The sequence below is a fragment of the Dermochelys coriacea genome, chromosome 6, assembly GCF_009764565.3.
Source record: "Dermochelys coriacea isolate rDerCor1 chromosome 6, rDerCor1.pri.v4, whole genome shotgun sequence".
NCBI classification, from domain to species: domain Eukaryota; kingdom Metazoa; phylum Chordata; order Testudines; family Dermochelyidae; genus Dermochelys; species Dermochelys coriacea.
The window spans coordinates 42,605,397-42,621,522 of NC_050073.1; the positions used below are offsets into that span (position 1 = coordinate 42,605,397).

The following is a 16,126-nucleotide window of genomic DNA, read 5'->3' on the forward strand; positions in this document are numbered from 1 at the left end:
GCAAATTGAGGATGACAACTTAGAATCTCTCAGACTTAAAGGAAATTTCCATCCCCGAGCAGCTCTGAATCCTTTCATACAGTTTGTATAAATATAGCCAATACCTGCCAAACACAGATTTTGAATAAAATATAGGCAGTTTAGTTTCCATATATTACTTTATTTCAGCAATTCCTACAGCATGTATGGTGGCATTTCACAGTTTTACAGAAAATGACACAAAATAAAATAAGCTAATCAAATACTAACCAACTTTAATTCTGATGGGCTCTCATTCCAGAGCATCCTGAACTAAAAAAGACCAAGGCCAACTGAGTGTTCAAAACCAGGCTCTATTACTATGTGCTAAGCAATTAATCTTACCTGATGTAACAGGTAGTCACTCAAGGTACGTTTAGACAGGACTAAAAAAAAAAAAAAAAAAAAAAACCCACAACCCATGGCTGGTCCAGGTCAACTGAGTAGGGCTATAGCCCTGGCTGAAAAATTGCTGTCTAGACATTCAGGCTCTGGGACCCTGTGCAAGCTGAGGATCCCAGAACTTGGGCACCAGCCCAAGCCCGAAGGTCTACACAGCAATTTTTTTTCAGCTCAGAAGGCCAAGCCAGAGTCAGCTGATCTGGGCCAGCCATGGCCATGCTGTGGATCTTCTGTCCCCATAGATGTACCCTCAAGGAACCATGGCTCAGACCTTCCAGGGCCAAACATTAAAACCACACACACCCCCCCCAGCCTGCACCACTCAGGAGTTAAATAGCTTCATTTTGCATTAGCCAGAGCTCCAGAAGTAACCAATGGTAAAACACACTGGAGATCACCAGAGGGGGAAGAAATTGTTGTAAGGACCTCAGTAGAGAAGGCTAAATCATTCTCATCATTCCTATAACAACAGTGGCTTACCTCTGCACTGTAACTAGAAATTCAGAAGCAGTGACTGATGTAGAAGGGCCTTGTGGCTATAGGTTATTCCAAAACTTAGTGGAATTATTTACCTATCCCAAAAAGAGCTGGATTGTGAGATCCGCAGATAGTAACTTAACAACTTCCTATAATTGCCCAACAACTGAGCTGATAATACTCATTTACTTTTAGCCATAAACTGGTGTTCAACCATAACAAGATCAGTATTTCCTAGGCTATAAAAAGACATCCATGCAAGGCCAAGATGTTTTTAGTCTATAAATGCAAAGTAGAGAATGATTTTTATTTTTTTTTTTTTTAGAGCTCTTGAATGAAGAGATTACCTGGAGTTTCCAATAATGATGCCATAAAAATGTGGTGTTACTGATACTCATGTCAGTCAAAAGGTTAAAGTCATTCAATGATAGACACTAGATACCTGGCTTTTCACACAATTTGATCATAACATTTGTCAAGTAATAGGTATTTCCTTCTCTAGTCCTGCTTCCTCCACTAATTTGTTTTACACCAATAGGAAACCGTTCCTTGTATTTCATTAAACCAGCAGTAGGGTATAAAAATCCCAACAATATGTCCCAGGATGAGTCCTATTCTCAATGATGAAGTCAGCCAAAAAGTTAGCTAGCATCACTCTGACTTAGTCCTCAGCCATAACTATTTCACATTTGGGGACAATTTATATCTTCAAATCAGGGACACTGTGATGGGTATCCGCATGGCCCCACAGTATGCCAACATTTTTATGGCTGACTTAGAACAACACTTCCTCAGCTCTCGTCCCCTAATGCCTCTACTTTACTTGCGCTTCACTGATGACATCTTCATCATCTGGACCTATGGAAAAGAAGCCGTTGAGGAATTCCACCAGGATTTTAACAATTTCCATCCCACCATCAACCTCAGCCTGGACCAGTCCACACAAGAGATCCACTTCCTGGACACTACGATGCTAATAAACGATGGTCACATAACCACCACCCTATACCGGAAACCTACTGACCGCTATTCCTACCTGCATACTTCCAGCTTTCACCCAGATCACGCCAGACGATCCATTGTCTTACAGCGAAACTCTATGATACAATTGCATTTGTGCCAATCCCTCAGACAGAGACAAACACCTACAAGATCTCTATCAAGCATTCTTACAACTACAATACCCATCTGCTGAAGTGAAGAAAGATTGACAGAGCCAGAAGAGTACCCACAAGTTACCTACTACAGGACAGGCCCAACAAAGAAAATTACAGAACGCCACTAGCCATCAACTAAAACCTTCAGGCCCCAACTAAAACCACTCCAGCGCATTATCAAGGATCTACAACCTATCCTGAAGGACGACCCATCACACTCACAGATCTTGGGAGAAAGGCCAGTCTTTGCTTACAAACAGCCCCCCAACCTGAAGCAAATACTCACCAGCAACCACACACCACACAACAAAAACACTAACCCAGGAACCTATCCTTGCAACAAAGCCCGTTGCCAACTCTGTCCACATATCTATTCAGGGGACACCATCATAGGGCCTAATCACATCAGCCACACTATCAGAGGCTCGTTCACCTGCGCATCTACCAATGTGATATATGCCATCATGTGCCAGCAATGCCCCTCTGCCATGTACATTGGCCAAACTGGACAGTCTCTACGTAAAAGAATGAATGGACACAAATCAGACGTCAAGAATTATAACATTCAAAAACCAGTTGGAGAACACTTCAATCTCTCTGGTCACTCGATTACAGACCTAAGTGTGGCTATACTTCAACAAAAAAGCTTCAAAAACAGACTCCAACGAGAGACTGCTGAATTGGAATTAATTTGCAAACTGGATACAATTAACTTAGGCTTGAATAGAGACTGGGAGTGGATGGGTCATTACACAAAGTAAAACTATTTCCCCATGTTATCCCCCCCCCGCCCACTGTTCCTCAGACATTCTTGTCAACTGCTGAAATGGCCCACCTTGATTATCCCTACAAAAGGTTTTCTCGTCGCTCCCACCCCCTGCTCTGCTGCTAATAATAGCTCATCTTAAGTGATCACTCTCCTTACCGTGTGTATGGTAACACCCATTGTTTCATGTTCTCTGTGTATATAAATCTCCCCACTGTATTTTCCACTGAATGCATCCGATGAAGTGAGCTGTAGCTCACAAAAGCTTATGCTCAAATACATTTGTTAGTCTCTAAGGTGCCACAAGTACTCTTTTTTCTTTTTATAAGTACAGACTAACACGGCTGTTACTCTGAAACCGTTCACTGGGAAAGATATCACTGCTCTCATTTAGCAGATACTGTAGCAGACTAGTGGGATTAAATTTCCCTTAACAAAACTATGGAGGAAGGTAGAGCTGGTGGTACATTGCACAGAAAGTTTACCAAATTTAAGTGGAAGTTCAGAATCTTGCTCTGAATACTGTATTCTTAGTAGGTATTGTGTGCAAAATAGCTTGTTCGCAGGAAGAATCATCTTTATGCCCTTTTCCCTGGAGATAAAAGATTTGTAAGAGGCAATGATGTCTTACAGCAATTAGAGTAATTCTACATACAGTACTTAACTGTGAAACAAGAGCCGCTATATGAAGTACTGATGCAAGTTCTATAGTTAAATTGAATCAAACATTCCTTACACAAAAATTAGGGTGGTGGGTATTTTATTGCAAACATGAAACACTTTTTGACATATTTGCAAGTATTATATGCTGCTTGTGGAGAGGATGAGTGCAGGTAACTGAAAGAAAATAGTATGTTGCACCAGTGGGTTCATGGCAAAATATTCCTCTTCCAAAGCAAGGATTTCACAGTTGAATGAAATCTCCAGTACTTCTGAGACTGTTATACTCTTTTTACATGTGGATGGATGGAGGTATGGAGAGGTTGTGACCTGTCCTAGTTAAAACAATGAATCCTTTACAGAACCAGGTATAGAACCCCAAATTCCTGTCTCTTAATCCTTCACTTCTTAGAATAGCTGAAGTTTGAAGGAAAATCTAGTCAATTTTTCCTTACAGTAATTGCTATACATGTACCAGAGTCAAGTCTGAAGCTCATCATTTTAGTGAGGGGGAGGGGTTGCAATGAGATGCAAATAACATTTGTTACTCCCTATTGGTGGTGGGAGCTAGAGAACAAACACTTTTTATAGTTGTACATTATTTTAAAAAAATCATTTTTATTCGCATAAAACATTTTGGTGCTTTTAATATTATTTACCACATTGTACTCAAACTTACTTTTGTGATGACTTCATTAAACTTTGGAAGTAAGAGCTTATGATTTTGCCAGCAATAACACAACCTTCGAATATTTTCTTTGAGAAATCATAAACTATATTTTGCACTAGACTTGAATTTTTTTTTCAGTTTATTACATTGTGAAGAGAAGTTATTTAAATGCTGAGCACATTGATTCCTGTAAAGTTGTACGAAAAAATGATTTCTGCCCACATCCAATAGTGCGTATCAGATTTCTACTTTAAAACTTTGTTCGGCTTTTTTTCTATCTGTTCAATATTACACTTTCTTAAGGACATGGCAAGATGTGAATACTAATAAAATCACTGTTTTTTGTTGTTGTTTGTTTGGGGTTTTTTTGAGTGTGAGTTTGCTGTGAGTAAATATTGTTTCCCTGGCATATTTTGGAATTAACTTGCATAATATCATTAATTTCAAGGAGTGTGAAGGCCATGTTAATAAAATGTAAGGAGAATGGGGGATGCTGTAAACCAGGTGATGAAGTTCCTGTATAGCTTATTCTTCCTCATTTAAATGTGCCACAGCCTTATTTTGCATTTATTTGCTCCCTGTGAAATAGTTTTAAAGTAAAGAACAATTTAGTAAAATCTGCAAATCAGTCTTTCTTTAACTAGAAAATTGAGAGACTGTTTGTGTACCTGCCAATGCAATATTATTCTGCAGATCATCAACTACAATCCCCTGTCCAATTTATTCCACAGTCTAGCAGGCCTCATTGTTGGGCATTTATCTTGATGGTTAAAAATCTTCTTGCTTAAAGAAATAAGACTCTAATGCGGAAGTTAGGAAGAGATTTTTATGGTCAGGTTATTTTGTAGCTGCCTTCTGCAGGATTTCTTGTTTTCTTCTGAAATGTTGGATACTGGCCTCTATTGGAGGCAGGGTATTAGACTAGATGCACTAGTGGTCTGATCTGGTACAGCATTTCCTATGTTCTCTTTTCGCTATTATCACAAATCCTAATCAAGTAATGGAATATTATAATAGTAGTTATTCAAGTGGCTGCCAAACAAGGTTGTTCAGTTCTTTCTTCCCTCCATCTTGGCTCCTACTCTGTACTGAAAGAGTTATCAACCAGTTTTATAAATGTCACATTTCAGGGCAACTGCACCTGTATTTCCCCTCAGTGGTTCAGCAAAGGCACCTGCTCTCAGGCTTTCAGCTCCCCAGCTGCTGCCTTTCTTGAGTGGCGACCCACACCTTTCTTCATCCTGATGGGTTATTTCCTTCCTGAGCATTTTCCTGTGTTCCCAGCAAAAGACAGTCTGCCTAAATAGAGTTACTTGCTTCTCCCCTGAGAAGTGGTACGCAATGTAATTGCCACAGTTATAAGTTACCTCACAGCACTTTCTAGGCAAGCATAGTTTATTCTTAAAGAAAAAGCATTCCAGAGAAAACATTTAAAAAAACAAAAAATCTACATGCATGTTAATAAGCTTACCAGAGTTCCCCCTTTTCTCCTCCCCCCCAATTGTCTCCAACATGGGCCTCTGGCAGGTGAGTTCTCCAAAGGGGTCTCTTTTGTAGTCAAAAGTTCATCACAGCCTCAGCTCAGAACTAGCACCCAGTTTTATGAGGCCTCAATAAGCCTAGTCCTTCCAACACTTCGCTAAGGATTGGGCCTGTCCATAGACCAAAGGTCTCATTTGTTTGCTGGATCGGGAAGAAGGCCCTGAGTCCCCTTTAACCCAGGCTGTTTGTTCAAAAGTCCTTTCTTTGTCTGTTGAGTCCCTGGAGAATCCAGACTGCACCTTTAAACTGTTCTCATATAACGGATGATCAGCCGCCCACTCTCACCCCCCCCCACAAAAGCTTTAAAGGCTGAGTTTGTAGGTGGGGGTTTCCAAGTATTTCCTAGGAAATCCACTTCATATGTATTGTCTCAAAAAAAACCTTATTCTTCCCAGAGATTATATTAGTCAAGTGTCTAGAGGAGTTGCATACAGTTCCACACAGTTCCACAATAACAATTTACAATTGCATTATTAATCCAGTAGATCCCAAAAGGTATACCGTGTATTCAGTAATGCTTATCTTAATTCTGTAAGATTCGTCAACGTTATTGCAGGATATTGTCATTTGTCACATGATAGAAATACATTTGACAAAATATTTCAGCTTTCAGCTCTATATGGAACTAAATAGTGTATACTGGTATGCCCTTTTTTATTGCAAGAGCTATGTTTCCTATTGCATCCAAAGAAATTAACCCATTTACTTCCCTTTAGTGATGAGAACATGCCTAAATGGCTAGGTGTTGATCTGAAACTATATACACTATATTTTCTGTACTTTGATTTTAGTCCAAGTCTTCAGAATTTAACAATTTTAGGAAAACTCCTTTATTTTTCAGTGACTATGTCAGAATACAGGGTATTGCATTTCATGGACTAATAAAGAAGGAAACTAATATGTAGCAATATATGCTACTCAACTGGCAAGAGTTTTGTGAAACTATTGAAGTAAATCTCTGCTCTCATACTGTATTTAACAAATTGACACATCAGTTTTTTTAATGTAAATAACTAACAATTTGTATTAATGTCTGTAGACAATTTCTGTAGCAGGGTCTCTTTGTATAGAACTGACCGTTGTAACTTTGCTTTAAACGAATGTGCCCAATTTTTAGCAACATTTTTGTTCATCACTCAGGCCAGTCTGCTGATTTAACCTTCCTTGAATTTAATGCATAGAATTGTTTATCTATTTTTATTGCCTTTTGGCAGCTGGGGAATTGTCTCATCATTTATGATTGTAAAGCATAAAGAAAGGAAAAGAACCTTGGTAATTTGTTTTAACTATTGATTGTTTAGTGGAAGAATGGTAAGCTTTGTAAGAGGGAAACACTTCATTCCACAGCAGAGGATTTAAAGTGTTCCATGTATTCAGTTTGGTCTTTTACAGAAAACATGTAATCTTTTATATCTGTTAGTTCAGCCACTAGCAAGACTGACTCATTAATATTCTATTCACAGATTTGTGCAGTACAGATCCCTTTGCAGTAATTATTGTTGAAGGTGCTAATACAAGTTTGTTTTTGTTTTTAAACTTGAATGTTGTCAGTGTGGAAGCAAGAATGCCCCAGAAGATCATGGCAGAAAATGTCAGGTATAATTCTCTTTTCCAGATGGCACCCCTACAGGTGAGGCAGTAGCCTGTGAAATTACATTCTAAATTACACTGGAGATGAGCACAGCACATAGAGCAAAAGAGTTCTGATACTGGTAATAAATGACTTGATTCAGTACTAAGGACAAAAAGAAAAAAAGAGTAAGGAGTACTAAGGACAGTTCCCAGTAACTTACCAAGTTGTTATATTGCATTGCAGAGAACACAGGGCTGAGATAAAGCCAGCAGAGCCACAGTGGAAAGGTCAAAGAAAGGACAGTGGTGTTTACTAAGATCTGATTGTGTTGCTGGCAAGAGATATTCATCATCCAGCTTTATCATTTAGACTAGATTAGTAAACATTGTAGATGACATGAATGCAGTGTTGTTGTAGCCCTGTCGGTACCAGAATATTAGAGACACACAGTGGGTGAGGCAATATCTTTTTATTAGATCCAACTTCTGTTGGCCTCTGTCACCAACAGAAGTTGGTCCAATAAAAGATATTGCCTCACCTACCTTGTGTGTCACTGCAGATGGCAGGCATTTTAGAAGAAATTTCATAAAGAATTAATTCATAAACAGGTTGGGGGGCTGTTTGTAAGCAAAGACTGGCTTTTCTCCCAAGATCTGTGAGAGTGATGGGTCGTCCTTCAGGATAGGTTGTAGATCCTTGATGATGCGTTGGAGAGGTTTTACTTGGGGGCTAAAGGTGATGGCTAGTGGTGTTCTGTTATTTTCTTTGTTGGGCCTGTCCTGTAGTAGGTGACTTCTAGGTACTCTTCTGGCTCTGTCAATCTGTTTCTTCACTTCAGCAGGTGGGTATTGTAGTTGTAGGAATGCTTGATAGAGATCTTGTAGGTGTTTGTCTCTGTCTGAGGGGTTGGAGCAAATGCGGTTGTATCAGAGTTTCGCTGTAAGACAATGGATCGTCTGGCGTGATCTGGGTGAAAGCTGGAAGTATGCAGGTAGGAATAGCGGTCAGTAGGTTTCCGGTATAGGGTGGTGGTTATGTGACCATCGCTTATTAGCATCGTAGTGTCCAGGAAGTGGATCTCTTGTGTGGACTGGTCCAGGCTGAGGTTGATGGTGGGATGGAAATTGTTGAAATCCTGGTGGAATTCCTCAAGGGCTTCTTTTCCATGGGTCCAGATGATGAAGCTGTCATCAATGTAGCGCAAGTAGAGTAGGGGCATTAGGTGACGAGAACTGAAGAAGCGCTGTTCTAAGTCAGCCATAAAAATGTTGGCATATTGTGGGGCCACGTGGGTACCCATCGCAGTGCTGCTGATTTGAAGGTATGCATTGTCTCCAAATGTGAAATAGTTATGGGTGAGGACAAAGTCACAAAGTTCAGCCACCAGGTTAGCTGTGACATTATTGGGGATACTGTTCCTGACGGCTTGTAGTCCATCTTTGTGTGGAATGTTGGCTAGAGGGCTTCTACATCCCCTAATGGTTAGGATGGTGTTTTCAGGAAGATCACCGATGGATTATAGTTTCCTCAGGAAGTCAGTGGTGTCTCAAAGATAGCTGGGAGTGCTGGTGGCGTAGGGCCTGAGGAGGGAGTCTACATAGCCAGACACTCCTGCTGTCAGGGTGCCAATGCCTGAGTTGATGGGGCATCCAGGATTTCCAGGTTTATGGATCTTGGGGAGCAGATAGAATACCCCAGGTCGAGGTTCCAGGGATGTGTCTGTGCAGATTTGTTCTTGTGCTTTTTCAGGGAGTTTCTTGAGCAAAAGCTTTTTCAGTAGTTTCATTTGGTAACTCTCAGTGGGATCAGAGGCTAATGGCTTGTAGAAAGTGGTGTTGGAGAGCTGGCTAGGAGCCTCTTGTTCATATTCCGACCTATTCATGATGACGACAGCACCTCCTTTGTCAGCCTTTTTGATTATGATGTCAGAGTTGTTTCTGAGGCTGTGGGTGGCATTGTGTTCTGCACAGCTGAGGTTATGGGGCAAGTGATGCTGCTTTTCCACAATTTCAGCCCGTGCACATCGGCGGAAGCACTCTATGTAGAAGTCCAGTCTGTTGTTTCAACCTTCAGGAGGAGTCCACACAGAATCCTTCTTTTTGTAGTCTTGGTAGGAAGGTTGAAAATAGGATTCTAGGTCACCACAGAACTGTATCGTTTTCGTGGAGGTGGAGGGGCAGAAGGAGAGACCCCGAGATAGGACAGATTCTTCGGCTGGGCTAAGAGTATAGTTGGATAGATTAACAATATTGCTGGGTGGGTTAAGGGAACCACTGTTGTGGCCCCTTGTGGCATGTAGTAGTTTAGATAGTTTAGTGTGCTTTTTCTTTTGTAGAGAAGCAAAGTGTGTGTTGTAAATGGCTTGTCTAGTTTTTGTAAAGTCCAGCCACGAGGAAATTTGTGTGGAAGGTTGGTTGTTTATGAGAGTATCCAGTTTTGAGAGCTCATTCTTAATCTTTCCCTGTTTGCTGTAGAGGATGTTGATCAGGTGGTTCCGCAGTTTTTTTGAGAGTGTGTGGTACAAGCTGTCAGCATAGTCTGTGTGGTATGTAGATTGTAATGGATTTTTACCTTCAGTCCTTTTGGTATGATGTCCATCTGTTTGCATTTGAAAAGGAAGATGATGTCTGTCTGTATCTGTACGAGTTTTTTCATGAAGTTGATGGATTTCTACTCCATATGGCTAAATTCAGTGCCTTGCATAATGACAGGTTTCAGAGTAGCAGCCATGTTAGTCTGTATTCGCAAAAAGAAAAGGAGTACTTGTGGCACCTTAGAGACTAACAAATTTATTAGAGCATAAGCTTTTGTGAGCTGAAATCACCTCAACTGCTGGAAATGGACCACCTTGATTATCACTACAAAAGGTCTTCTGCCCCCCATGCTCTCCAGCTGGTAATAGCTCATCTTAAGTGATCGCTCTCCTTATGGTGTGTATGGTGACACCCATTGTTTCATGTTCTTTGTGTATATAAATCTCCCCACTATATTTTGCACTGAATGCATTCGATGAAGTGAGCTGTAGCTCACGAAAGCTTATGCTCAAATAAATTTGTTAGTCTCTAAGGTGCCACAAGTACTCCTTTTCCTTTTTCCCCAGTGAATGCATTCAAAGAATGGAACGCCGACACTAAAAACTAGCATGGTCTAAACTCCAACATCTGTTTCCTTCATATCTTCAGTAGTTTCCATTTTTCATTTTTATATCTGTGTATGAGTATTTCCATTCCCCTTTCAATAGCTCCACTGGAGTAGGGAATTTAAATGGTTAAGTGAGAAAAAGGTTTAAGGAGGCAGCCTGCTTGGAAGCTATGTAGTAATGCTGTGCTATACAAGATCTGAAGTATCTAAACAAAAATGAAAATTCTCAGTAGATTGGGAATGTTACCAAAGCAACAGTAAAACATGAAAGACGTTGTAGAGTGTAATATGTCACTATGCACAATCAACCAGCAATGTTGTTACAATGTTATTACTAGTGCAAGTGCTCATCCATTTCTCTCTCTCTTTTTTTTTTTTTTTTTTAAATCCAAGTGATGAGAATTTTTGAAAAAACTGCTAGTTCCATCTTGTAGTCCCACAAAAGACCATCAGTTCCCTGTCATGTAGGGCTGAAGTGTGAATCTTCATGTGACAGTGTCCTTATGATAAACTGAGTTTATCATCTCTCTAACCATCTCACTTGCACCTTTGGCCACTAATCCATCTCCTTCTGGCCTTGGACTCTATGAATCTGCTAGGGCTACTTCTGTATTCCAAATCTCTAAGCAGATTCAAGTAGTCACTTTTTAAAAACATCCAGGGGAAGCCCTTCCCTTCTCACCTCACCCCAATAAATTCACATCCCCCCATGCAAAAATAAGTTAAACTAATTTGAGGTCAGGCAATAATTTGATCCAGCATCTGTGGAAGTCTATGATCCAATACCTCATGACCCACAAGGGTTAGAAACTTTAGACTCTTGGAAAGGTGAAGAGTACCAGCTTTTCATTAGGATGCACATTTGCTGTTAATTCTAGAAGGTCAAAAGGTCATTTGGATCTTTACTCCTTCCCCACCCCTCCAAAAAACAATAGTGTGTATATAAAGCCAAGAGATTTCCCCATTTTATTAGCTACAGTTTTCTCTCGCTCGCTCTCTCTCTCAGAGACCTGGACAGATTGAGGTAATTGACTTTAAAGATGGAAAGTATGGAAGATCTATCAATACACATATCTTGAACTGTAAAATAATGCTTTGTAAGCTATGAGACATATGCATATTTGCTTGTGGTTTAGAAACTTGTAATGAAACACTAACTCTTTATACCACACTTTATTCTGTATATGTCACATCTCTTCCAAAAACACTCAGAAGCGTGAGAAGGGGAATTCATTTGTTACTATTATCCTCATTCTTCCGCCTTCCCTTCTATTGTTTAATCACTCTCTGCTAGTTTTCTGGAATAAATTTGCTGCACAAAGCTTAGTCTAAATCCATTTTCCTAATGTCTGTATGGTGCATTATACAACAGTGCCATAATTCTAACAAAGGCCTTGGGAGCTACTACCATATAAATAACATTTTTAAAATCTGTACTGGTATTTTTCATATCCTTGTAAAAAGAAATTATTTTAAAAAACTGTTTCCTCTCCGTATGTGCATGTGTGTATTGGTTTCCAAGTATTATGGAAACCATTTCTATTGTCTTTGCTGCAGTGTAGACATTCCCTAAGATGCTTTTGGAATTTCCACTGTAGGCATCTATCACTAGGTAATTACAGCTAAACTACTGTAATGCCATCCAAACAGCAAGCATTTATACCGTCAAAAGTAACTAAAATATCTAACTTGCGACTGGGAGCTTTATTAATTTAGTTAACACGTGATTAAACCAAAGTATCACATTGTTATAAAACTGCATGAAATATTTGAAACTAAGGACAGTACAAATCAGAACATTTGCACATTTCCAACTCTGAACTCCTTAATGCAAATGATATGGAAGGTCGATGCAGTTAGAGCCAAGAGCACATTTGCAAATTCAATAAGAAGCCAATTCATTTTTGTTAAGTGCTGACTGTATGAGAAGACAGACGTTATTCCTGTCCCAAAGAGACTAGAGTGTAAAACAGACAAATAGTATATGGAGAGAACCAGACAACTAAGGCACTGTAAATCTGTAGATATCTACATCCATGGACCATATTTGTGGATCATGAATGGATGCAGACCCAAATTTTATATCCAGAGCCCTACAAATCTGCAGATATCTGCTATATATCCACAGACCATGTTTGCGGATCATGGATTGGATTCGGATACAAATTTTGTGATACCCATATAAAATTTAAACCAGTTGGGGTGAGTGGGGAGAGGGAGTGCATTTAACAAAGCAATCCAATGCTTACCAATGTAGTTTTATAATATCTGCAAATGCTGAAAAAGATTAGCTGTACTACATAACTATATATAAGCAAGATGATGATTTTTCAAGATACATGGCAAAGCTCAATTTTTTTAATGGACTTCTTACATGAAACCTGTGTTATAAGACCTTACCCACGAGTTTTTGGGACATCATGCCATATAGTCACAATCAACTACAGAAGCCTCAAGCTGCAAACTCAATATAGATGGTGAGCTGTATCAGAGACAGTACACTACAAAAAGGCAATATAACTGTGCTTTAAAAATCTTGAATTGGGACAACCCAGACAAGAGGTGTCAGGGATTATCGGGTATTTCTGGTGCCAGGTAGTGAGGACCATTTTCTCCACCTTCCTTGGTGACAAAAGTTCTCCTTCAGGCAAGACAGATTTCCAAATTCAGTTAATGGTCTATACTGAAAAATTAGGATTGTTTTTGTAAAACTGATTTTGATAATGCTTTTGACAAACAAACAAAAAACAAACAAACCCTTTTGCACTACATTTAGTTATTTGTACATCTTACCATCCACTCAGATATAATAATGTCCACTTTCTCAACAGGCAAATCAACTTCTTCAATTCTTCCTTTGACTAGGGTAATCGTATCTTCAAGATTATTCAGCCTGCAAGTTACAATTTCACAAGATCAGTAACATTTAATGACTCCTTAATGTTAACTCACCATGGAGGTTTCAATAATAAAAATAGAAGATCTATCCTGAATGTTTACATTTTCCATGTTCTCCTTTCTAAAGGGTAAAACATTTTTCTCTACTATGCAATAAAAAACCTGTAGTAGAGTAAAATTTCAGAAAACTTAGTGCTTACTGTTGGAAAATTTGAACTCTAATCTTCCTCTTTTGAGTCATCTTTCAAGATGGCAAAGAGCATACTAAAAGTTCCAAAAACTCTATCAGGCAAGTGACAGGTAAAAGATGGTGGTCAGTAGAAGATCAACAGGGGCATCCCTGAAGCACTGTGCATACAAAGTTGTTGGCCTCAAAGCACCGGAAAAAATAAAATGAAATATGTCTTCCCCTTCTTTTCAGTTATGGGTTCCCAATTCTCCTCTTCTGACCCCCCTGAATAAGCCTAGAGTGTTGTGATGAGTGCACGCTAATGAGTGATGAAAATTAACTCCCTCACAAAGCTATTTTAACAAAAACAAATTGCGTGCAAACAAAACCTACTGCAATGTCACTGAGAACTGCTCCCCATAGATCAATAATATTATTCTACAATAAAGGCATTTTCTTCATTGTGCTTTCCGCAACCGTGTTATCTGCAATGTTTAATAACTGCAGTATTCCAATGTTACCTTATGCACAATTTATAGTAGAAACATGTTCAGTACAAAAAGTACACTTTGCCATGTTGCTGCAGTTTTCTGAATAAAAACACATTGCCATTTAAGGGCTAAACAACTTGAGTTATAATATTTCCAGTCTCTGTAGTGCACCATATCAATCTTTCTTGCATGTGCATTATCACGACAGCTAATGTTATAGAGGACAAAATAATTATTTGCACCAGAGAAATTTATTTCTCCACAATTCTTATCTCTGCCCCTTTTCTGGATATCTTACTCCTACAATCTCTCTATGCCTCACTTTCAGTGCAACCCAGTAATCTAGATTAAAATTTTAATGAGAGGACCACAGCAGAGACAACATGAGGGAGAAATGGAAAGGATGATGGGCTACATGAACATTTGAATGAAGGGGCAATTAAATATTGACCAAACCTCAGAATCCTCTGTTGAAACATTCTGAGAATTTACAGCACCGAGGGCAATAATAGGAATAAAAATAATTGTTTCTGCTGTTAACATGCACTAAAAGAAGTTAGAATTAAGTTTGATAAATGAGAAATTTTAAATAGATCAATGAATCCAAGCAGTACTTAGCTAGAGAAAGCTAGCCAAAGCAAAGGCCAAAAGATACATGCAGGAGGAACAATAAATTGAAAAAGTGGACATTCATTATATCCATTACTTATGTGAAGTGCAATACAGTAGTAAATAGTGATTTAGCTACTACACTATAGAAAAATGCAGGGAACTCATTTGGCAGGTCTATTTTTGTGTTCTACATTACAGTGACAACTTCAGTGAGGCTTCACACTAGAAACTCATTGGACAACTATTAGGTATTCAGGACAAGGCCAGAAGCACAGTTAGTTAACTAAGGAGTCGTCTATGTGACCCTGGCGATAGTCATCTGACTCAGAACCCTAATTTTTACCAGGATTAAGTCACCTCATTTGCACCCTAATTTTCACCATGACTTTAAATTGTAAATCAGTTACACCCTATTCATTGACCTCTTCCTCATGCTACTAATTCAGCCGAGTAATTGTACTTCCTGGCGGCTGAATGCACTTGAAATCACGATTCAGATATAGGTGAGCAGACTTTCTTACAATATAGGAATTGCATTATTCCTCTTGCATTACTCCTAACCTTGTCGTTTTATGATATTACAATAAACATTCATCACATTATGATGAACTTGACAGTTACGCCCTTTATGAAAAGTACTAAGTTATAACAAGCCTGTTATAAGTTGCTTGAATGCAAATAGGAGAAATTAAACAGTTTTGCAGCAGAAGTAACCAAACATGTAGCTGTAACCAAGGGATCAGTCACTCTTCCCACCAGCTTCTCCCAACACATTACTCCTCACTCCCACTTCTGCTCTGTTTCTCATGCTCCCACCTCTGCTCTTCATATTGCAAAGTCCTCCTCTTCCAAGTGTCCCCATCCTCCCTGCTCCATCACAGCATCCTACTTTTACACATGGCCACATACATCCTAGTGAAACTGGAAGCAATAATTTGTTCCTGATGACTTTGCAGTGTTATTTTTTTTTTTTTTTAAAACAAAGGTTTTGCTGACACTAACAAAAATCAATGTTAGCAACATAGTAACATTCCCCTCCAGCAAGTAAGAAAACAGATAGAGAACAATTAGTCTGACTTTGTATATTTAAGAGAGGGACAAAATGCAGTAAGTAATAAGTGGACATTTTGTAACGTGCCTTACCAAAGGAAGTCTCCATTGAAGTCTATTACAGACAACCAATTTGTAGCAAGCAGTCTAGTATAGTATGGCTCTTGACAGTAGACTTCTAAGTGAGCTGTAGCTCACGAAAGCTTATGCTCAAATACATTTGTTAGTCTCTAAGGTGCCACAAGCACTTCTTCGCTTAACTATGAAGTCAATTGATAGTCTTATATAACTAAGTCAGTAAAGTGAATTTTATAAACCCTCTTTAAAAGTGTAAAATAAGCTAAAGCATAAAAAGTCTTCATTTTTAAGGACTAGCAAGGACTTCAACCATAAAAGACAATTACAAAACATAGAATATAAAATTAAATAGGACTGCTTTGGTTAATTAGAGTGGATCAGAAATTGTAACAACTTAGTGTAATGCAGTTCTGCAAAATACT

The 16,126-nt window shown here is 39.0% G+C and overlaps 1 protein-coding gene across 1 annotated transcript in view; it reads right to left on the bottom strand.

The window, feature by feature from the left end:
- The window catches only part of PRMT3 (protein arginine methyltransferase 3), a 98,271-nt gene that overhangs the window by 51,829 nt on the left and 30,316 nt on the right, over window positions 1–16,126 (bottom strand). Inside the window, exon 10 of the mRNA XM_038406245.2 lies at window positions 13,200–13,299. Within this exon, the coding sequence (XP_038262173.1) occupies window positions 13,200–13,299 (100 nt within the window). The remainder of the gene's footprint in view (window positions 1–13,199; window positions 13,300–16,126) is intronic.